Source organism: Eptesicus fuscus, chromosome 19 (assembly GCF_027574615.1).
Source record: "Eptesicus fuscus isolate TK198812 chromosome 19, DD_ASM_mEF_20220401, whole genome shotgun sequence".
Taxonomy (NCBI): domain Eukaryota; kingdom Metazoa; phylum Chordata; class Mammalia; order Chiroptera; family Vespertilionidae; genus Eptesicus; species Eptesicus fuscus.
This window is the reverse complement of record NC_072491.1, coordinates 31025799-31048611: the sequence shown is the minus strand read 5'-3', so window position 1 is coordinate 31048611 and position 22813 is coordinate 31025799. Positions and strand designations below refer to the sequence as shown.

Here is a 22813-nt window from a genome sequence, read left to right as displayed (position 1 = left end):
AGCAGGAATGCAAACCTTTCCCTGGTCTTTTTTCAGATCCATTGGGACTGACAGAATTGACATTCCTGTATATCTATACTGGTTTTATTCTGAAGTAGAAAACATTCTGGCTTTGACACTTAGCACAGTTTAGTATCTATAGTGGGCCCCCTAGAAAAATATGTTGACTGAATAAATGAATGTGATCAAAGCAAGCTCTGGGAGGGATTGTAATTCCTCTTTTTTAAAGTGCTGTTTACCACATCTCAAGAATAGCTGACCTTTAGGTTTGTTTCAAGTTTATAATGTTCACAGTTCCATAAAATACAAGACTGAACTGTATTTTTGATACAGTAATATAGCTAAGTCAGTAAGTAAAAAGGATGTATAATATCTTAATAGGAGAAATAATCATTGCATGATCAAAGTATTTCAAAATCAGAATACAGATACTCTTTAGTATACATTACAGGTAAATTTTCAAAACATTTAATCAGGAAATCCCTTAATGGCTTTTGATCAATGCATCAAGAAACTTGACTGCAAATTTTACCAAATTTATCAAAATGGAATTATGTTAATTTTCTCTGCCAACAAATGTTACGTGAACTCTGGGCATGTAACAAATTGGGTTTGTGGGTATTTAAATGCTATCAACATAAGCCAGCCCTACAAATAATAATTCAAAGATATTTATCTCAAGATCTACTCCTAGTTCAAATTCATCTATACTAAGGCTGGAGGATAAAATAAGAATAAAAGCAAAATGCATCTGTATAAATTATAAAAACAATCTGATATTTGTATAAGTAAGTTTTCCTTATAATATGGCACATCATCTCTCCTTTGCGCTACTGCATGAATAGGAGTAGCATTATTTCAGTTGCTGGAGAATCACAGTGTTAATAATACCTGCTTCTTGTAGTGTTAGGCTTTCATCTGTTAGCTCTTTGCTTGGAAATGAAGTTACAAGAATAAAGTCAAGAGTTGCAAATTCAGGACGGGACTGTACAATGAAGTCCCGAACATCCAGGATCCTGAGAAATAAGATAAAAATAATTTGTGATACAGAAGTGTTATTACCATGTAAGCTTTTAGCTAAAATTAGATAATAATAAAAATCACACAATTCTAATCCTTATTTAAATGTGTTGTAATTTTCTTTAATTTACACTATTTCAATGGATGGATTTATTTTAGCTTTAAGACGAAATACGAGGATTAACTCTGAAGTGTACCTAGTATCTACTTTTACTGTAAAAAAGAGACAATCTTCAGATGAGTTATGCATAAAATAAATGCCAACCATGTTATTATAATGAAAAGTGCAGGCCCTACTTTTTTCAGAGTATAAAATATTTTAGCAGCACTTGACCCAGAAAAAGAAAGGTACCTCAAATTGGCCTCTGTCAAAGTGAGTCTGAAACTATGAAAAGTGTAAGTCATAAGAATAGTTTTTAAACATTACTTTCACATAGGGCTTCTGGTCAAGATGGTGGCATCAGTAAATGCCATACTCACATTCTCCTATAACTATATCAAAATTACAACTACAGAACCACCACAATTCAGAACCAACTGAAATCTAGCTGAACAGAAGTCCTACAACTGAGAATATAAAGAAGTCACATCAAGACTGGTAGGAGGGCTGGAGACGCAGAATGGGCTGGTCCCACACTTGTTTGTGGCAAATAAAAACTGGGAGGGATATCTTGGCTGAGGCGGCCCCCCTGAGGAGCGAAGGGACCCAGCTCCAAATCAGGTCCTCCAGCCCAGGGGTCCAGTGCTGAGAAGTCCCCATATCTTCTGGCTATACAGAAACCAGTGGGGATTGTGGATAAGCGAGACAGAGGGCTTCAGGAGTCCCAGGCAGTTCTTCTTTTTTATTTTTATTTATTGATTTGAGAGAGGGAGGGAAAAAAAGGAGGGAGGGGAGAAAGGAGGAGAGAAACATCAATGTGTTCTTCACTTATTTATGCATTCTTTGGTTGATTCTTGTATGTGCCCTGGCAGAGGATCGAACTCGCAACCTTGGTGTATGGGGATGAGGCTCTAACCAACTAAGGGCCACAGGCAGTTCCTCCTAAAGGGCCCATGCATGGACTTACTTGAATGCACTTCCTCAGAGCTCCAGCACTGGGGCAGCTGCTTGAAAGCTACCAGGGACATACTGAGAAGAACTGACTTGTCTGACGTGGGGTGGGGTGGCAGCAGGAGAAGAGCTGGAGGGGTAGTTTTTTCCCAGAGAAAAGTGTTGGCAGAGGCCACTGCTCCTTTTCTGAGCCCTCCCCCCATAGAACTGGCAGGTGAGCGCCACATCTGAGTCTCCACCAAATTGGTTAACACTGCTAGTCCTGTCCTCATGATTGCCTCAGACCCGCCCCACCCACTTTGCAGGCCAGCCAACTTGCAGGCCCACCCAAGTGATTCCAATGGCTTTTCCATACAAACAGCCTGTCTTGGCTCATACTTCACACATTCCTAAAACCTTTCAAATGAGTAGCATCTGGTTTTGGCATTCCCTTTACCTCTCACTACGTGGCCCCAGGCCGGACACTAGTGGCACCGAGCCTGGTCCACAGCTTGGCCTCTCCTGGGCACCTCCAAGCCCAGCACAAGTTGCAGCCATCAGCAGATTGCTTTGTAACTCATTCCAGTTGGCCCCAGGCAAACACCAGGGGTGGCTGACCTTTGCCTGAACCTCCCAGGAGGACCCACAGCCAGCACACCTGATGGACAGCTTTAGATCACATAGAAGTAGCACCCAACCACTTCCTCAAGTGACTAACTCAAATGGCAGACTCAGCAGGCAACAGAGCTGCACTGAAGTAAGTCCTATTCTGTGGGTGGGTCCCTGCACAGCTGATACTCCATGGTGGTCCCAGCCAGTCCTTGTGATCTATCGGCCAGGGGTAAATCCCTCCCATTGAGGTGCCAATAGCAATCAAGGCTCAACTACAAGAGGAGGGTGTACACATAGGGGATGCAACTGGACTGCCCATCTCAGGTGAAAATGAATAATAAAATGGCAATAAATACATATCCAACAATAATTGAACCTAAAAAACAAATGAACAAGCAGAACAGAAACAGACTCACAGATACAGTGAACATTTTGACGGTTGCCAAATGGGAGGGGGAATGAGTGAAAAAGGTGAAGGGATTAAGAAGTACAAATTGGTAGTTACAGAATAGTTATGGGGATGTAAAGTACAGCATAGGGAATATAGTCAATAAGATTCTAACTATATATATGGTGAGCAATGGGTATGAAATTTATCAGGATGATTACTTAGTAAATGATATAATGTCTAATCACTGGTTGGCCAGATTATTATGATCTCTGAACGCATAATAATCTGGCCACTCAGTGTATATCCTATATAATAAAAAGCTAATATGCAAATTGTCCCCTTGACCGCGAGTTCAACCAGCAGGCAGGCTGGCCAACCGCCCATGTCCCCTGCCCCTGGCCAGACCCCACCCATGCACGAATTCATGCACCAGGCCTCTAATACACACACACACACACACACACACACACACACACACACTGAGTGGCCAGATTATTATGCGTTCAGAGATCATAATAATCTGGCCACTCAGTGTACATCTGAAACTAATATGATATTGTATGTCAACTGTATTGAAAAATAAAAAAACTATTTAAAGTAAAAAAAGAATTTCTTTCACATATACACAATACTCAACTTAGATCATAAATGTATCCCTGCAAAAGCATACAATAAACAAAAATAATTGTATTAGCACAAGTGTTAATTTACAAGTTAAGGATGAAATAGCATTTAAAACGGTTTATTTAATGTATTTGACAAGCACAATTAAACTTTACAGCACAGGTTTATATTATGAAGTTAATCCAATCAGTATTACCATAATTTTTTATGAGTAAAGTCTAAATAAGGTTTTAATATTAAATTAATCTGATTCCACTTTATGTGGTTTTAACAACAGTGCAAAACTGCAGCTTTTAATGATTTTTTAATGAGTAATACCTGGATTTGCATTAGTATTTGGAGTTTACAAAGGATGTTTAATTACTAAGTATTTCACTTCTTACACATAACTATTACCCTTTTAAAGTTTTTTTTCCTTTGTCAAAAACTTACTGCAAATCTAAAGAATTTCATATTCTTCATTACTCCAGTCACATACAGTTTACACAGACCAGTAACTGTATGTGTGAGAGTCAACTAGAAGCTTACCTGTGAGTACTATTGAATCTTTGTATCAAACGACTCCCATCTGCCAACCTGATTTGAATCTTTGTTGTTGGCATTGAATCATCAATCAGAACAACTGCATTAAGTATCGACTTCTCCTCCTCTTCTGGGGAGGAAGGTGTACTGACAATTTCAGGTGTAAGGCTATGAAATAAGAATGAAAGAGTCAGAAAACAAATGCAAACACAAAAGACATATAACAAACTGAAGACAGTGGCATAACCACTGAGACCCATCCCTGACTCTCCAGCCAGCCCCTCCTCTGGCTTCTGGACTAGCAAGAACATGGCTCCCTTTGGTCTCCTATACTTCTTCCAAGCTCTTTCATTATGTTAGTTATTTTGGACCCTATGCTTTTGATTTAGTTTATCCAATCTCTTTGAAAAGCCTATTTGTGTGCTCCTTCCTTCTTTATCCCTTTGAAATTTCATGAAACTGTTTAGCACATTTTTTTAGAACCACCACAATGCACAGGCTTTTAGTCAGAAATCTGAGCAACTTTGAGTTAACATCAAAAAATGACTAAGAGCACAGACAGACTTGGTTTCAAATCTCAGCTATGTTCATTGTGTAAACTCAAGTAAATTAATCTCTTTGAATCCTAGTTCTGCCATTTGTAAAATGGAGGAATACTGGGGTATGAAGGTATGTTATACAGGCATATCTCAGAGATTCAGGTTTGGTTCCAGACCGCCACAATAAAGCTAGTATCACAATAAAATGAGTATCACAATAAGGCAAGTCGTAATCTTTTTGCTAGTGAAGGGTCTTGCCTTCAGTTTGTAAAAAAAATGCAACATCTATGAAGCTCAATAAACTGAAGTGCAATAATACAAGGTGTGCCTGTACCATTAAGTCCTAGAACACTTTATCAAACAAAATCTAGTTGCTGGGCTATGAAGGATGTGTGGGTCTTTAAAAAAGGCAGGTTAACATATGTACTTGTATTTCCTACATGTCTCAGAAATCAGTCTCTAAAAGTGATGCCATTATAATCAGCTAGTTATTAATAACTAGAGGCCCGGTGCACGAAATTCGTGCACGGAGTGGGGTTGTCCCTCAGCCCACCCTGTACCCTCTCCAATATGGGACCCCTGGAGGGATGTCCGACTGCCCGTTTAGGCCCGATCCTGGTGGGCAGTCGGATCCCTAAACGGGCAGTCGGACATCCCTCTCACAATCCAGGACTGCTGGCTCCCAACTGCTTGCCTGCCTGCCTTCCTGATTGCCCCTCACCGCTTCTGCCTGCCAGCCTGATCACCCCCTAACCACTCCGCTGCCAGCCTGTTTGCCCCCAACTTCCCTCCTCTGCTGGCCTGGTCACCCCTAACTGCCCTCTCCTGCAGGGTTGATCACCTCCAACTGACCTCCCTTGCAGGCTTGGTCCCTCTCAACTGCCCTCCCTTGCAGGCCTGGTCCTTCTCAACTGCCCTCCCTTGCAGGCCGGGTGCCTCCCAACTGCCCTCTCCTGCTGGCCATCTTGTGGTGGCCATCTTGTGTCCACATGGGGGCAGGATCTTTGACTACATGGGGGCAGCTATATTGTGTGTTGCAGTGATGATCAATCTGCATATTACTCTTTTATTAGATAGGATAGAGGCCTGGTACAGGGGTGGGGGCCAGCTGGTTTGCCCTGAAGGGCGTCCCAGATCAGGTGGGGTTCCCTTGGGGTGTGGGGCGGCCTGAGTGAGGGGCCTGTGGTGGTTTGCAGGCGGGCCACGCCCCCTGGCAACCCAAGCGGAGGCCCTGGTATCTGGAATTTATTTTCCTTCTACAACTGAAACTTTGTAGCCTGGAGCGGAGCCAAGCCTAGGGCTCCTTCTGAGGCTGGCAGCCATTTGTGTTGGGGATTTAATTGAAACTTTGTTGCCTTAAGCGGGTGGGCCCGGCCAGGGTGTGCGGGAAGCTTTGCTTCCCCTGTTGCCGGCAGCAACCCTGACCTGCTCTCTCAAGCTCCATTCTGCTGCCATTTGTTTGAATTTGTTTACCTTCTATAATTGAAACTTTATAGCTTGAGTGGAGGCTTAGGCCTGGCAAGGGCAGGCGGAAAGCTTGGCTTCCTCTGTTACCTAGGAAACCTTGCTCTCTGTGGCTGTAGCCATCTTGGTTTGGGTTAATTTGCATGCTCGCTCTGATTGGATGGTGGGCATGGCTTGTGGGTGTGTCGGAGGTATGGTCAATTTGCATATTTGTCTATTATTAGATAGGATAGGACAGGAGCAAAGGGAAGGCCAAACATTAGAGGCATGTTCCATGTGAAACACTGGGGAGAGCGGACTGGACATAGGGAAGATAGACGCATGCCCAGTAAAGCTGGGCTGACAAAGGGAAGGAACTTGCCGGGCAATCACACCTGGTGACAGAGATGGTTGGCCAGAATGAGTGTGGCTACAGCAAGTGCATGGAAAATTGGGATGTATAATCCCCTAAACAAAGAAGCTCATTCTCTTATGCTCTTGGCACACTTGGCTCATGGATCACACTTGGCTTCCTTACATTCTTTCATGTGGCCCACGACCATGTCGACCCCTACACACAATGGACTAATGGACTTCAACTAGCTTGATACTGAACTGGACCCGACTCCAACATGGAACAAAAACTCTGGACCCTAGCTCTCATTTTAGCTTTATTGAAACCCCAGCTACACTTCTTCTATGACTGGTCTAAGGGAAATGGGACTTTGGAAACCCAGGGCTGTAATTCCATAGAAATAAAGCTTTCTACTATATCTCGTCCTCCTGTGGAAGTCTCGGAAATGCTTATTCCAACGGTACCTCAAGAACTCCACTCCCACTAGTGATGGGGGAAGATTAGGAACGTTTTTCTCCAATAACAAAAGCAGAAAAGGATACAGAAATGGAGACTTGAGATATGAAAGACAAGGATAAAGAACCAATACTGAATTCTTTCCTATTCTGAGGCAAGGGGAATAGAAAACCAGTGTGCACAAGGCAAATGAAAAGAACTTGGAAGGGAAGGAATTATATAAAAAGGGATAAAACATGCACAAAAGGGTACGTGGGACACATGACTAATGCCTCAATCCCACAGGTCACCTGTAGTGATATGTGGACAAATAGAGGGTAACTTTTACCAACTTATTTTACAAGATTTATGAAGAGTCTTTTAAGCCAGGCTGTTATAAAGGAGTCCACTCATACACTATACCATGCACATTAGTTCCTAAATTATGCTCAGCAGAATCCAAGGGGTTCTTAGGAAATGTCTGAGATAATTCCTCCTTCTCCTACAACCAGAGGAACTCAGGTTTTAAATGTGTTTTATATATTGGGCTTCCATAACTTGAAGACTTTGGCTGCTTAAAATGTATTGAGAACAACCAACTTAAGCACACTGCTTTGCTGCAAGAGCTTGGTGGCACTTAAGCATGCTTAAAGCTATGATCTAAGAAATCTATTGTTTTATCTAATCAACAACCCCTTCCAATATCCCCCTTTGATACTATGTAATTAGAAAGAGGCAAGATGGTATAATGTTAAAAGCACAGACTCTGGAGCCAGAGTTCCTAGTTTGAATCTTATATGCTAATCACTTCCCACCTCAATCAATTTGGGCAAAATACTGCATCTGTAAAAGAAGGAATAACAGGATCCATAGGGAAAGGTGGTTGTGAAGATTAAATGAGTTAATGTATATAAAGTGCTTAGAGGGCCAAGAATGTAGTAACTGGTAAGTATTAGCTACTAATATTGTCACCAGATTTGCATATCTAATTCCATCAGCAAAGTTTTAGTTTTTACTTTCTGGGTTATTTTGATATATTTTATTCCCAAAGGAAATTCATGTTGAAAAAACACAAGTATTTTTCTCATTTTAGAATTCTACCTTCCAAGTTTTTGTCCATCTCCACTAAAAGCCTTGAACCTCAATCTGGGTTTTATGTATTCTTGATCCTGATGATCCTCCATATCCAAGTTCACTTGGCCACCATGAACTAGTCGCTGAAGCTCCGGGGGAATTTCTCTTTTAAAAAAGGGAAAAAGGTTTTAATTAACTTTTTGGGGAAAAAAAAGAAAAAAAGAATCTATACTGTTGAGATTGATATAGTCAAGTTGTGAGCTATTCTGGAAAACCACAATTTTTGCATAAATTTGTAATATAAAAGTTTCTGTGATGATTGATATTTCCTTATCTATAGGTATTTATTAAAGTTGCATCACATCATTCCTTAGAGATTGTCAACATAGGGATTTTTTGTTGTCATAGTGATCTTGGAGTGCTTCTGAAAAATTGTAAGGCAGCAATTCTTACCTAAATTAACACTAGGAAATTCCTATGAGGACATAACAGTTAATGCAGATATTTCTTTCCAAACTCCTGGAAGAAGTTTTCAAAGTGATAGGGATGTTTTGATTGTTGCGTGGCTGCTGAGTGCTGCTGCCCAGTCAGGGCAGGGGATGAACGATGCTCTGACACGGGGGAGTCATCTTGCACAATGAAGACTTGTCTCGGGTTCCACAGAACCACTGAATGCCCTGCCAGAAAGTCATATGATGACGAATGACACTGTTTATAATGTCTGAGCCTAAAACCTAAGGCTTAGGCTCTGTTTTACACATAAGCAAAACCTCAAAACCTGTTTTTTGTGTGTACTGTTTTAATATGCTTTGCAATTTCCATCTTCCATATAAACTGAGGGAAGACTGCAACTTCTTTTTGTTTAGAACTTCAGCAAATCACTGACTGCACTGCCACTTATAGTAATGAAGTTGCCAACTTGCTATACCTCCCTATTCTGTTTTTATGCCTGTCACATTTATGTGAGAAGTGCTAGACTGCACATAAGTGCAAATTATCTGGCTGCTTTGTTATATCTTCTGGTGTGGCCATACTTGGGCATTTAGAAATTGAAATGTGTGTAATTTTACGGTAAATTACTTTCTTTTAGTCCCTCAATATTTTAAAGATAAAATTTAATTTTTTGGAAATAATATACATAGATAGATTTATGAATTTTTCTTTGGAAATACTGAAGATGGTATTACAAAATATTTGTTATAAAAAGGGAACAATTACATAGCTGATAATCACTGTTTGATATCAATCACTGTTTTCAAGGAGTCTTTTCTAAAACTTTCTTGATCATAATTGATCACCAGTTTGAGAATATGGTGTGGTTCAAAGTTTTTAAAAAAATAGTATATCATACTGTGTGAACAGTAGCCTATAAAGTTTATAGATTATTTTCACTTAACAAATTAATTTTGATCTATATTATAGAACATTCATCATCAATAAGTTCTTTTCTTCTAACATATTGAAATAAGCATCGATTTCAACTGTACTGCTGATCTTCACTTAGCAGATGAACCCTTTCCCTATTTATCACTCCCATCTCTTCCCAGGGACTCTGCAGGGTTCCCAGTCCATAGCATTGACTTAAACTATCAGATCCTTCTATTTACCACTCACCATATACTGCCTCCCACCTTTCTCAATGATTTCAGCATACTGCCTACAGCTTACAGCATTTCTTGCCTTTTTTTGGTATCCTGACATTATCTTTGATGAATTCAAATTCAAAATTCATGCTAATTAATGTTCTAAAATACCCTTTCTCCAGAGTTTTCTTTCAGTATCTCAACTCCAATGACTTTCATCTCTACTCCACTTAGATATATTTCATCACTTGGAAAAGCCCTGTCTTCAATTCCTGGGTGGAGTAAAACTTCCTACTCCAGTCCCTTTACTGCTACTTAAATCTCCCAGTTCATCACCAATATCTCAGTAAAATATCTTATTCTTCAGTGAGAAGGGCTAGTGAGTTATGTTCTTTAGACGGGTCAGAGTACTGTATATTGGTTTACTTTCATAAATTATAACTTCAAACTAACCTTTTGAAATCTTCTGCCAGCAGTAATGCCACTTTAAAAGATTTCTAATATAAGCTGCTGAATTTCAGGCATACATGCAATGAGTCACCCTGTCAACAGTAAGCAGGATAGTGGCTTAGTGGATGGGCAACTACATGCTAATCAATTAATTGATTTATTATACTGAGATGGTTCTTCTTAGAGTTGGGACTACAGTTTCATCAGATTTTTAAAGGGACCAATGTCTTACTGCCTTCCCACTCCCTACAGGTGAAAAGAGTAACTTACAGACAATATGTCCTTTATATACTTAGAAATACCCTTCCCCCAGTAGTCACTTACATAATACAACTCTTATATACCAGTAGAGTCTTACTAAATGGCATTCTGCTTAAAAAAAAAAAAAAAAAAAAGTCCCACCCTGAATAAAAAATAGAACACAATAATACAGCTTACCCTCTTTTAACAGACTCCAGAAATTGAGCATTCACTGGATCATTGTATGGTCTCAATTCTCCATCATCTAAACTGAAACCATTGCTCCACAACTTAAGCAAAATCTGAACCTTTTGAGCACAGAAAAAAAAAAAAAGAGAAAATACAAAAATCTATTTGCATCAATCTTAAGTTTTAAATGCGATATTAAACAATTTACTTAATTTAAAATATGGAGTTATTTGTACTCCCCTTCAGTTAAAATAAAGACATAATTGAAACCATGTGTGTCTGCTAAGCAGATTTGTATTTAGCTTAACAAATGGACCATGGCTGAAAGACCAAAGGTCCCACAGGTCCCACACCTGGACCCTGGCTTCAAAGCACAATTTTTTCTAGTTCATTGAGAAAACAAAAGGAATGAGAGCATCCAGCTGCACTCTGCACCCACCCTCTCCTTCTGTGTCCTTTTCTTCTAATACAGAACTTAAATATTCATTCCAAGGGGCAAGACAGAATTTCCAGGGACCCGCCAAGGCTAAACTACACGTTTAAAATAACTCCGAAATTTCAAAACAGAAATAATGACTTAGGTGTTGCTATGTTTACAACTCAGCTCATTCTATATCATAACAATACACCATTTATAATCATCATCATCATACATATATAAGCTTATTTTATAGTGATTCATACAATTCTTTCAACAAATAGTTATGTATCTCTAACTGCAAGGCACATTAGGGATACAAAATATAAAATTTGAGACTGAAAACTTACAAATTAGGCCTTTTAATCTGTTTTACAATTTAAGAAAACAAAAAAAGATATTTATATTACTAACTTTAATTCTAAAATAAACAGTAGTAACTAGAGGCAAATATCTATAATTTTTCACTTTGATTACTGTACCTACATCTTGCAGCTGATTTTCTCCATAGATGTATTCAGACTGTTTACAAGAGGAATTACCCAATCTGTATCCTCCACCTGTAAAGCACTAAAATACAAAGCAAGTGAGTTAAAAATTCTCTAAGGCTTATTAAGCAATATGTTGCAATAATCCTATATAATAAAGGCCTAATATGCAAAGTGAATGAATGGCAGAATGACTGGTCGCTATGACATGCACTGACCACCAGGGGCAGACACTCAACGCAGGAGCTGCCCCCTGGTGGTCAGTGCGCTCCCACAGGGGGAGCAGCGCTCAGCCAGAAGCCAGGCTCACGGCTGGAGAGCACAGCGGCAATGGCGGGAGCCTCTCCTGCCTCCTCTGCAGGTGGGCGATAGTAGTGAGGGGTCCTGGACTGTGAGAAGGATGTCTTACTGCTGGCTTAGCAGGGGGATCAAGCTGGCAGGTGGACATCCCCCTGAATGGTCCCGAACTGCGAGAGGGTGCAGGACGGGCTGAGGAACCCCCCTGAGTGCATGAATCTCTACTGTGTGATATGTATTTTAAAACTAAATTAACTATAATCAGTCAAATGGGTTTTTATTTTCCAGGAAAACAGTATATTAACATTAAAGTCTTATGTTACAATACAGAGAAGTGTATTCAAGTAAGAAATTATGTTTCTTGCCCTGGCCGGTTGACCACGTGGTAGTTTAGGAAACCTCCCCAAATGATTTGACAAGAAAAATCAGGTTGGGAAATGTTGATTATGAGAACATATGGCAATTATACACAAAAATACGCTTTAGTATACCAATACTGCATCTAGAAAGTTTTGCAGAGATTGAAGAAGGTACAAAAATCTACACTAATAAAAGAGAATGATGCAAATTGACCATACCTTCGCGACGCCCACCAGCCAATCAGGAGTATGCAAATTAACCCAACAAAGATGGTGGGTTAATTTGCATACTCAGGCACCAAGTGATGGGGGGCAGGGCAGAACGCTTGCGTCATCGCCATGACAACGACAGAGGTGTTCCACGCTGCCCCAGCTGCTCAGGGCCTCTGGGCAGCGTGGGAAGGTGAGGCTGGAGCGGAAAGAGGCGGCTCCGGGGCCAGAGTGGAAAGAGGCCACTCCAGGCAGGAGCGGAAAGGCAGTACAGGCAGTCAGGGAAAGGAAGGTCCATTCTAGCACGAATCTTTGTGCATCAGACTTCTAGCAATACAATGAAAGAAAAAGAGCATTTCAACAATGGTGGAGCAATTAGTCCTCTGCACAAGTCGAATTAAGAACCATGACTTAAACTTTATGCAAAATCAACTTAAAATGGGTCACAGGTTTAAAAGGAAAACTATAAAACGTTTCTAGATAACACAGAGGAAAATCTTAGGGACCTAAGGTTAGGTGAAGAGTTCTTAGACAAGATACTAAAAGTATAATCCACAAAAAAAGAGATAAATTGGACTTCATCAAAATTTAAAACTTGTGCTTTATAAAAAAACCTGGTATGAGAATAAAAAGACAAGCTACAGTCTAGAAGGAAATATATTTAAAAAAAAGTATCTTACAAAGAATCTATATCTATTAAAATAAAGAACTCTCAAACAATTTTGTTTGTAACAAAATAATCCAATTTGAAAATGGGCCAAAGTCAAGAAGAGACATTTTACTACAGAGGAAAAATAAAGAAAGTGGCAAATAAGCACCTGAGAAGATGTTCAACATTATAGGCCATTAGGAAAATGCAACATCATTAGCCATTAGGGTATTGGGGAAAACTGGGTGAAAGGTACACAACACCTCTCTGTATACCCTTTGTAAATTCCTGTGAGCATAATTATTTCAAAATAAAAAGGTAAATAGAGAAGTTGCATAGAAATGTAAGAAACTGCCTCAACTGTAAATCATCAATAGAAAGATTATAAACTTATAAAAGTGAATGAAATATTTAAAGGAGGAATATACAATAAGAAAAATAATCTATTCTAATAGCCTAGGTGGCATCACGCCCTCACGTCATCACAAGATGGCCGTCACAAGGTAGCTGCACACACAGCAAAGGTGGGGCCCGGCAGAGGAGGCAGGTCACAGCAGGGGAGGGCAGTTGGGGGTGATCAGGATGGCAGGGGAGCAGTTAGGCATCAATCAGGCCTGCAGTGGAGCGTCAATCAGGCTGGCAGACAGAAGCAATTGGGACCAGCGATTCCGGATTGTGAGAGGGATGTCCAATTGCCAATTTAGGCCCAATCCTGAAGGCTGGCAGTCGGACATCCCCCAAGGGGCCCCAGATTGGAGAGGGTGTAGGCTGGGCTGAGGGACACCCGCCCCCCTCATTTCATGCACCTGGCCTCTAGTCCTATCTAATAAAAGAACAATATGCAAATTGACCGTCACTCCAACACACAATATGGCTGCCCCCATGTGGTCAAAGATGACTGCCCCCATGTGGACACAAGATGGCCACCACGAGATGGCCTGCAGGGGAGGGCAGTTGGGAGGGACCAGGCCTGCAAGGGAGGGCAGTTGGGGGCGATCAAGCCTGCAGGGGAGGGTAGTTAGGGGTGACCAGGCCAGCAGAGGAGGGAAGTTGGGGTGACCAGGCCTGCAGGGAAGGGCAGTTTGGGAGGCGGGGGAGACCCAGGCCTGCAGGGGAGAGCATTTGAGGGGGACCAGGCCTGCAGGGGAGGGCAGTTAGGGGTGACCAGGCCTGCAGGGGAGGGCAGTTAGGGGCAAACAGTCTGGCAGGGGAGCAGTTAGGCATCAATTAGGCTGGCAGGGGAGTGGTTAGGGGGTGATCAGGCTGGCAGGCAGAAGCGGTTAGGGGCAATCACGAAGGCAGGCAGGCGAGCAGTTGGGAGCCAGCAGTCCTAGATTGTGAGAGGGATGTCCGACTGCCCGTTTAGGCCCGATCCTACCGGGATTGGGCCTAAACGGGCAGTCGGACATCCCTCGAGGGGTCCCAGATTGGAGAGGGTGCAGGCTGGGCTGAAGGACACCCCCAACCCCCATACACTGGGCCTCTACTGTTATATAATAATATAAAAAACTATAGCCCTAGGAGGGTAGCTCAGTTGGTTGGAGTGTCTTAATGAGATGCTAAGGTTGCAGGTTCAATCCACAGTCAGGGCATATACAAGATCAACCAATGAATGCATAAATTAGTGTAACAACAAATCTCTCTCTCTCTCTCCTCCTTCACTCCCTCTCTTCCTTCCTCTCTCTCTCAAATCAACTTTTTAAAAACCTATAGAGGAGATCAAATATATAAGTAGCATCCTTAGTTTTGAAATTGAGCATTTACCTTAGTTTTGTAATCACCTGAAGCTCTGGTGGCTTCTTGTAGAGGGACAGCCCCATGTTCCTTTGCCTCTTTGAAAAGTTCATTCACTATTTTCCCAGGTGAAGGTCGAACTAGATGCAATCCACTGTATTCTTGCTCACCTGAACAGAACCTTTAAACATTACAGTTCATGAATAAAAACTTAGAATACAGACATAAACTACTTTAAAGTAAAAAGCTACAGTCTTAGAAAATAACTTTAAAGTAAAAAGAATAACTTATATGCCTTCTGTGAAAATATCTAATTTGTAAAATAGGATTAAGGAATTAAATAGTGAACAGTTCATAGTTTCTTGTGGAGTTTGCAGATTCCTATAGCAAGCTCAGTGCGCAGCATGAGAACAGGCTTGGCTCTTCCTCCCTCACCCTTTGCAATCACTTATCAAATGCACTTTTGGAGTGTGATGGGGAGAAATGGTGGCAACCAAAAGCGAAGTCTCTTCCCTGAGGAATCTACAATCACTAAGGACCTCGTTAGTGAAGAGACCTCTAGAGAGTGTGAACACCCAAATCTAGACTGCAGAGCTACACATAGAGGTTTACTCCTAAGAGTTCTCTGGACTAAAAAATTATAACCCTGTGTTAAAGGTAAATAATTTAGACCACAAACAAGTTTTTTAGTGTATTAACCATGTAGAAACTGATTTCTACTCACTCCAACTTTATAATGGTCTTCCAGAACATAAAAATTGCCTCTACATTAGTTTCCTATTTTATCTTTTAAGATTTTTTTCAATCAAGAATAACAGAAAACATAACCAATGAAATATCAACATGGAGACTTCAAGTATAAGGTGACAATCAGAGCTCATGTTTTTAACTACCCATTCCCTCCAAATCAGTTTCAAATCTGCACTGAACTGACCCACAAAACAAAAAGTGGGTAAATTTTATCAGCACTAGAGACAAAGAATGAAGGTCACCTTCAACACTTTCTCCAAAATTAGTATGTGCAAAACTGAACGGAGAGGGAAGGGCAGATCAGCTCTCAATTCACTGTAAGTGAAGGAAAAGTCCACCTGGAGAACCAGTGGGGACTAGAAAGCAGCACCCACTGACGTAAGCTAACATAAGGCTGGCTCACAACTGCTGAGGGCAGGGGTGGAAGTGGAGGTGGGGTTGCCCCCACCCTGCTAGAGATCCTGGCAATACACTGAGGCCCACGTTACCCCAAGCAGGAGCCACTGGAAGCTCTCCTGCCAAGCTTATCCTGAGGGTCCACATGCTACCACAGGTGGCTCTTTTTTCTTTTCTCTTTTCTCTTTTAAATTTTATTTTTAAATTACAATTTATATTCAATATTATTTTGTATTAGTTTCAGGTGCATAGCATAGTGGTTAGATAATCATATACTTTACAAAGTGATCCCTCAATATTTCCAGTACCCATCTGGCACCATACATAGCCGGCTCGTAAGACAAGTGTTAGTATTAGGAGCTGTACAACAGAGAGGTAGCAATGAGAAAGGAAGATGAAGAGAAAGGTAGAGAAAATGATAAAGAAAGGAAGGGGTATTGGTGAGAAAGACCTCACTGGAAAACCTAGATAATATTTTTAAAAGATTTCAAGGCCATTTAAAATAATTTGGGATTAGTGAACTAAAAAGGGATACAATTTTTAAAAACAAGAGAAAAACTTACCTTTGAGGTGGTGTTCGTGGGCTTTTAAAGATGGAAGCTTTAGGTCTATCAGTTGTGGAAGATTTGCATTTCACTTCACTTTTGTACAATTCTGCCAAAGCCAACTATAAAACAACAGATTTGTTATACAGTATAATACTAGAAATGAATTCTCATACAAAACTAGAAATTATGAGAACATTAACTTGTAAGTGCATAGTAAAGGGCTCTAATGAAGGCCGCTGCTTCAGAAGATGACTCTCTTTCAAAATAAAACCAATGCATACTCTTCTTTTATAAAACTAACCAACATGTCACAGATATTAGAATAAATTAAAGTTACAATAATTATTTAATTATTTTTAAATAACTATTCAAAAGTTTCAAAACCAGTATTTGGTTACAGATCATTTTTAGAGCTGAAACTAAATGCTACAATCCTTTTAAAGAAGATGTTTCACAACTTGCTCCCATCAGATGTCAAAAATTATTTCATTTAGCTGTTCAAGTTTTCAAAATCCAAACACATAGAACAATTTCAAAAGTATTCTTTTTAAAAGTCTACCAGACATATAAGTTTCATAAAGTTTAGGAAATTAAGCCACTGGAAAATGAAAGACAATGAATTACATACATGGTTTGTATAACTTTTAGAAAGCAATACTACCAAATTAGGCATTATAGATATATGGCTGGCTATCTGCAAAATGAAATAAACAAAACATAGTTCATGAATTTTAAAAAGTTAACCAAATATTTCAGAATTAAGTTATTTTGTTCCCACTTTTGATATTTTTGGGCAACAACTTAAAAAAAACTTTCCTTAATTGCCCCTTGTGGCTATCTATATATATAAAAGCCTAAGTGACTGCTATGACAGAATGAATGGAATGACCAGTCTCTATGATGCGCACTGACCACCAGTAGGCAGATGCTCAACACAGGAGTTGCCCCCAGCCCGCAGGCTCTGACTGCCGATCAACCTCCTGGTTCCTCCCCCTGGCCAGCAGGCCCCGAATGCGATCAGGGCCAGGCCCCGGGCTGGGACAGGAAACCAGGGGTGGATGGCGGCAGATGCAGCCCCTTTCCCAGAGGGCCCGAGGGCTGGCTCCCTCCTCAAGGCCAGTGGCCAACCTCCCAGTCCCTCCCTCTGGCCAGCATGTCCTGTTTATTGGATCAGGCTGGAATGGAGAACCAGGGGTGGGTGGTGGTGGTGGACACGGGCAACGAGGGAAGGAGGAAGGGGAAAGGCAAGAAACTGCGCAGTGGTGGCGTGCGTGGGTGGCAAGGGAAGGAGGTGGGGAACTGCAGAGTGGCAGCACATGGGCGGCAAGGGAAGAAGGAGGCGGGGAACCTAATTGGCCCTGATCTCCAGCCAGGCCTAGGGAACCCAGGGCACAAATTTTGTGCACTGGGCCTAAAGTCTCTCTATATAAAATCCTAAGTGACTGTTACGACCAGATGACCAGCTGATAGCTATGATGCACACTGACCACCAGGGGACAGATGCTCAACGCCGGTGCTGCCCCCTGGTGGTCAATGTGACCCACAGCCGGCCAACCTCCTGCGGTCCCTCCCCTGGCCGGCCAGCCCCGATAGGCCCCGACTGGGACTGTGAGAGACAGCCTCAATTGGCCCTGATCGCCAGCCAGGCATAGAGACCCTCCTGTGCACTGGGCCTCAAGTTCAATTATAATTGGCACTAGAGGCCTAGTGCATGAAATTCATGCACGGGAGAGTGTGTCCCTCAGCCCAGCGTGCACTCTCTCCAATATGGGACCCCTTAAGGGATGTCCAACTGAACGGGCAGTCAGACATCCCTCTCACAATCCAGGACTGCTGGCTCCCAACTGCTTGCCTGCCTGCCTTCCTGATTGCCCCTAAGCGCTTCTGCCTGCCAGCCTGATCACCCCCTAACCACTCTGCTGCCAGCCTGATTGATGCCTAACTGCTCCCCTGCCAGCCTGTTTGCCCCTAACTGCCCTCCCCTGCAGGCCTGGTCACCCCTAACTGCCCTCCCCAGCAGGCCTGGTCCCTTCCAACTGCTCCCCCCTGCAGATCTGGGTCCCCCTCAACTGCCCTTTCCTGCAGGCCCGGTTGCCCCTAACTGCCCTCCCCTGCAGGCTTGATCACCCCCAACTGCCCTCCCCTACTGGCTTGATCGCCCTCAACTGCCCTCCCTTGCAGACCTGGTCCCTCCCAACCGCCCTCCCCTGCTGGCCATCTTGTGTCCACATGGGGGCAGCCATCTTGTGTGTTGGAGAGACAGTCAATTTGCATATTATTCTTTTATTAGATAGGATAGAGGCCTGGTGCACAGGTGGGGGCCAGTTGGTTTGCCCTGAAGGGTGTCCCAGATCAGGGTGGGGGTTCCCGTGGGGCGTGGGGCAGACTGGGGCCTGTGGTGGTTTGCAGGCTGGCCATGACCCCCGGCGACCCAAGCGGAGGCCCTGGTATCTGGGATTTATTTATCTTCTATAATTGAAACTTTGTAGCCTTAAGTAGAGCCAAGCCTCCTGCTTGCTCCGTGGCCGCAGCCATATTTTTTGGGATTTATTTATCTTCTATAATTGAAACTTTGTAGCCTTAAGCAGAGGCCAAGGCAGGCCGGGGCAGGTGGAAAGCTTGGCTTCCTCCATTGCCAGGGAAACCCAAGCCTCCTGCTCTCTCCATGGCCGCAGCCATCTTGATTGGGTTAATTTGCATACTCGATCCTGATTGGCTGGTGGGCGTGGCTTGTGGGTATAGCAGAGGTACAGTCAATTTGTATATTACTCTTTTATTAGATAGGATGGTCATAATCTTTGAGGGAAAGAAAAAAACAAAAAACAATAACAAAAACACACAATAAAATAGATAAGGTGCTCCTTCTAGAAACACAAGAGATAAGAAAACTACTTCCGGGGTTTCTTTTCTCTGGAGGAAAAGAAGAACAGGGAATGGGGCAAGTTAATTCTTTGAAGATTCTATTAATAAACTTTTAAAATATACACATTAGAAAACAAAAATGAATGGCTTTATTTTTCCTTCCTAAATTTTCACCCTCACTCTACCCACTTACACATCAGCTTCCATATTTCTAACAGCAATTTGCTAGACATACTAATTATAAAAGTGCTTTGTAATCTAAAAGAACTGAATTAAATCCTAACTTAGGCTCCTATTGTGATGGTGGGCAAATGTTTTAACTTCTCTAAGAGCTTCCATCATCTTTAAATGTCTATTAAAAAATTACTTTATAGAGTTGTTTTATGGAATACACAGTGTATGTAAAACACAAGACAAGTGCTCCATTACTAGGAGATATTATTTAAAAAAGGTAATAATGATTATCAGTGTTTCATTTTCCCTAAGATTTCTTTTCTTTCTTCAGTGCTATTTGTATATACAGTACCTATGGCCTTTTCCTACTTTATCCCTTAAGAACAACAACAAAAATGAGAGAGAGAGAGAGACATATAGATAGAGACAGAAACAGAGACAGATGCTTTGACTACTTGGGCTCAAAGTTTTTGGAAATTTAAAAAAATATATATTTTATTGATTTTTTTACAGAGAGGAAGGGAGAGGGATAGAGTTAGAAACATCAATGAGAGAGAAACATCCATCAGCTGCCTCCTGCACACCCCCTACTAGGGATGTGCCCGCAACCAAGGTACATGACCTTGACCGGAATCGAACCTGGGACCCTTCAGTCCACAGGCCGACGCTCTATCCACTGAACCAACACAGTTAGGACAAGTTTTTGGAAATTTTACCTCCCTGAAATCTCTACATAAGAATAACCCTTTATGGATTTCCTCTGGAGCTGACTATATTATTTGGGCTCTATGAATTACTTTTATGCTATTCCTTTCCTATAAATGGAAATCTTATCTGTATTGCAAAGGCTCATTTAGCCATCCTTCATGAAACCTATCCTAATTTTCTTAACTAAATGATATTTTTTTCTAAATCTTCATAGCTCTCTCATCACTAAGTTAATATTAAACACTAGAGGCCTGGTGCATAAAATTTGTGCACTGGAGTGGGGGGCTTCCCCTCAGCCTGGCCTGCACCCTCTTGCCATCCAGGACCCCTTGGGGGATGTCCTCCTGCTGGCTTAGGCCCAATCCCCAGGCAGTGGGCCTAAGCTGGCAGGTGGACATCCCTGGAGGACTCTCAGGCTGCCAGAGAGATGTCTGACTGCCAGTTTAGGCTTGATTCCCCGGGTAGTGGGCCTAAGCCAGCAGGTAGATGTCCCCCGAGGGGTCCCGGACTACGAGAGGGCGCAGGCCAGGCTGAGGGGTCCCCCCTCCCCCTCGCTCCTGAGTGGACCAGGCCTCTAGTTCATAAATAAAAAAACCAAAAACTCTATCTTCTAATTCAGTGGTCGGCAAACTGCGGCTTGCGTGCCACATGTGGCTTTTTGGCCCCTTGAGTGTGGCTCTTCCACAAAATACCACAGCCTGGGCGAGACTATTTTGAAGAAGTGGCGTTAGAAGAAGTTTAAAAAATTTGGCTCTCAAAAGAAATTTCAATTGTTGTACTGTTGATATTTGGCTCTATTGACTAATGAGTTTGCCGACCACTGTTCTAATAGATGGTGGCACTATTAGAATATCTGATCATTAATCCTATGTTAACCCACTGGATTATTGGTAAATTTGCCAAGAATCAGGTGATCAATGGTCAATAACATCACCCCTAGTTTATAAATAAGGGCACCAAGGTCACACAACTACTAAGTGGCAGGACCAAGAAGCTAACCGAAGTTGCCCTGGCGGGAATCTCCATGTTCCCCCAGCATCCCATGTTGCCTCTTGGTGAGGGCGGTCTACAGTAGACAGGCAGGTAGACGATGGCTCTGCTATTCCTCCATGCTCTTTACTCCTACTGACCTGACTTCTGGGCACTGGAGCTACTGGACACTGGGCTCATCTCCTAACCTGACCTTACCATGCTCCAAGTCCGCACTTTATGCACTGCTTATTTTGGCACTCGATCATAACGCCATCTTAAATGTTACCCAAAATATAGTCATATCTTATTTCTGTAAAAAAAAAAAAATAATAAAAAGGTAAAAATGTCTTTTTAAATTGTATCCCTTTCAACGGTGTCCAGCACCAACTGTGGGTGTGATGTCCCTATGTCTGTACCTACCTCAGCACCCCCAGAGCTCAGCAGTGCGTCCCGTAGCAGGTGGTCAACATTTGTTCAGGGAAGTAGAGAATGAAGGTGGGACCGTAAAGGAATAGAACTTTTCTACCAAGGCTGTGGGTTCAGGGTCACTTATGTTTCATTACATAGCTCGCTATAGACGGCCACTTGTTGAGTTTTATCAATGATCTCATAAGGAGACCGAAAAAAAAAAAAAAAAGGCCTAAAACGAGCAAAGTCGTGTTAAGTAAGCATCCGATAAAAGCCAAGGCCGGTGCACGCCTCTTGAGTAGCTACCCACTGTCCGTGTCCTGTAACATCGTCCAGTTTCAATTCCCCGGTTCTAAGGTGCAAGGTTTAACCTTTTGCACTCGGATGTCGAGTGTGACTCGACACGGTTAGCATTAGAATAAACGAATCGAGAAAAAAGCAAGCGAGTGCAAACTAACAGGCTGTAGCCTTTACCACTAGGCTGTGCACCCCTAGGATGACATACTTCAGTGCACCCCTTTAAAAGGGAAAAGCTATCTGATAAAAAAAAAAAAAGAAAAGAACGGTTTTTATATTCAAGACAGAAGCAGCACCTAGAACCAAGATCCAGCCAGCACACCTGTTACTACTTTTTAAGTGAGCGCCGCCGATTCCCCCGCGGCCACAGCCAACCTTTCCTCCGCGGCCAGTCTCCCGGAACACCCGCCGCAAGGCCACTCCACCGACCCCACAAGATGCCGCTCGGAAAGGCACCGGGACTTCTTACTGTGCCAGTGGGGCGGACGGGGAACGGACACTTGTTCCCACGAACACCCTGGGGCGCTGCGCCGCCCTGGGGAGACTGGCGTCGCCCGAGTCCCTATTCGGTCCCCAGGTCGGCCTCCCGCGCGCCCCCGCCCGCGGCCCCGCCCTCCGCCAGGCCCCGCCTCGGCCGCTCGCTGCACCTGCAAGTCCCGCGCGCTCGGCGGTCTCGGCCCAGAGGCTCTGTCCTGCTCCCCCGGCCCCGCATCGCCGCCTTCCGCCATCTTTCACCCGCTCGCAGGTGCCGGCGCCAGCGGAAGACCTGCCTCCCGCAACTTCCGGGCCGGTTGCCGGGCAACGCGGGAGGCCGTGCCTGTGCGCCCGGCTTCCGCGCTCGCCCCCGCGCTTCCTCCTGCGCCGATGCGCGCCCCTCTTTTCCGGCGCTGCCTTACCTGTCCTAGCCTCCTGGTTCCCTAATTGGCTCAGTTTCTCCACAGAGAGGCCTCTGCAAGAGCTTCCTGTACCCTCTGAGGCAATCCTGAAGATTCTGTAAGCCGCCATAGAGGGCAGCAAGTTCTTTCAACTGAACAAG

The 22813-nt window shown here is 42.9% G+C and overlaps 1 protein-coding gene across 1 annotated transcript; it reads right to left on the bottom strand.

Annotated features, from left to right (window-relative positions):
• Nucleotides 1-695: 695 nt before the first annotated feature.
• On the bottom strand, nt 696-22514 carry UBXN2B (UBX domain protein 2B). The gene is made up of 8 exons (XM_008143319.3): nt 22425-22514; nt 16372-16475; nt 14693-14843; nt 11412-11495; nt 10517-10626; nt 8073-8210; nt 4206-4367; nt 696-1016 (listed from the first exon to the last, which is right to left on the bottom strand). The coding sequence occupies exons 1-8, from the start codon at nt 22503-22505 to the stop codon at nt 854-856; spliced, it is 993 nt and encodes a 330-aa protein (XP_008141541.2). The 5' UTR covers nt 22506-22514; the 3' UTR covers nt 696-853.
• Between the last annotated feature and the right edge of the window lie 299 nt (nt 22515-22813).

Excerpts from the sequence above, each read along its gene's own strand:
- UBXN2B (XM_008143319.3), bottom strand. The coding sequence starts at position 22,505 with ATGGCGGAAGGCGGCGATGCGGGGCCGGGGGAGCAGGACAGAGCCTCT. Across the intron at positions 16,476-22,424 it reads CGAGCGCGCGGGACTTGCAG|TTGGCTTTGGCAGAATTGTA; the intron begins GTGCAGCGAGCG and ends GTTGTTTTATAG. Across the intron at positions 10,627-11,411 it reads GAGAAAATCAGCTGCAAGAT|GTTCAGATTTTGCTTAAGTT; the intron begins GTAGGTACAGTA and ends TGTGCTCAAAAG.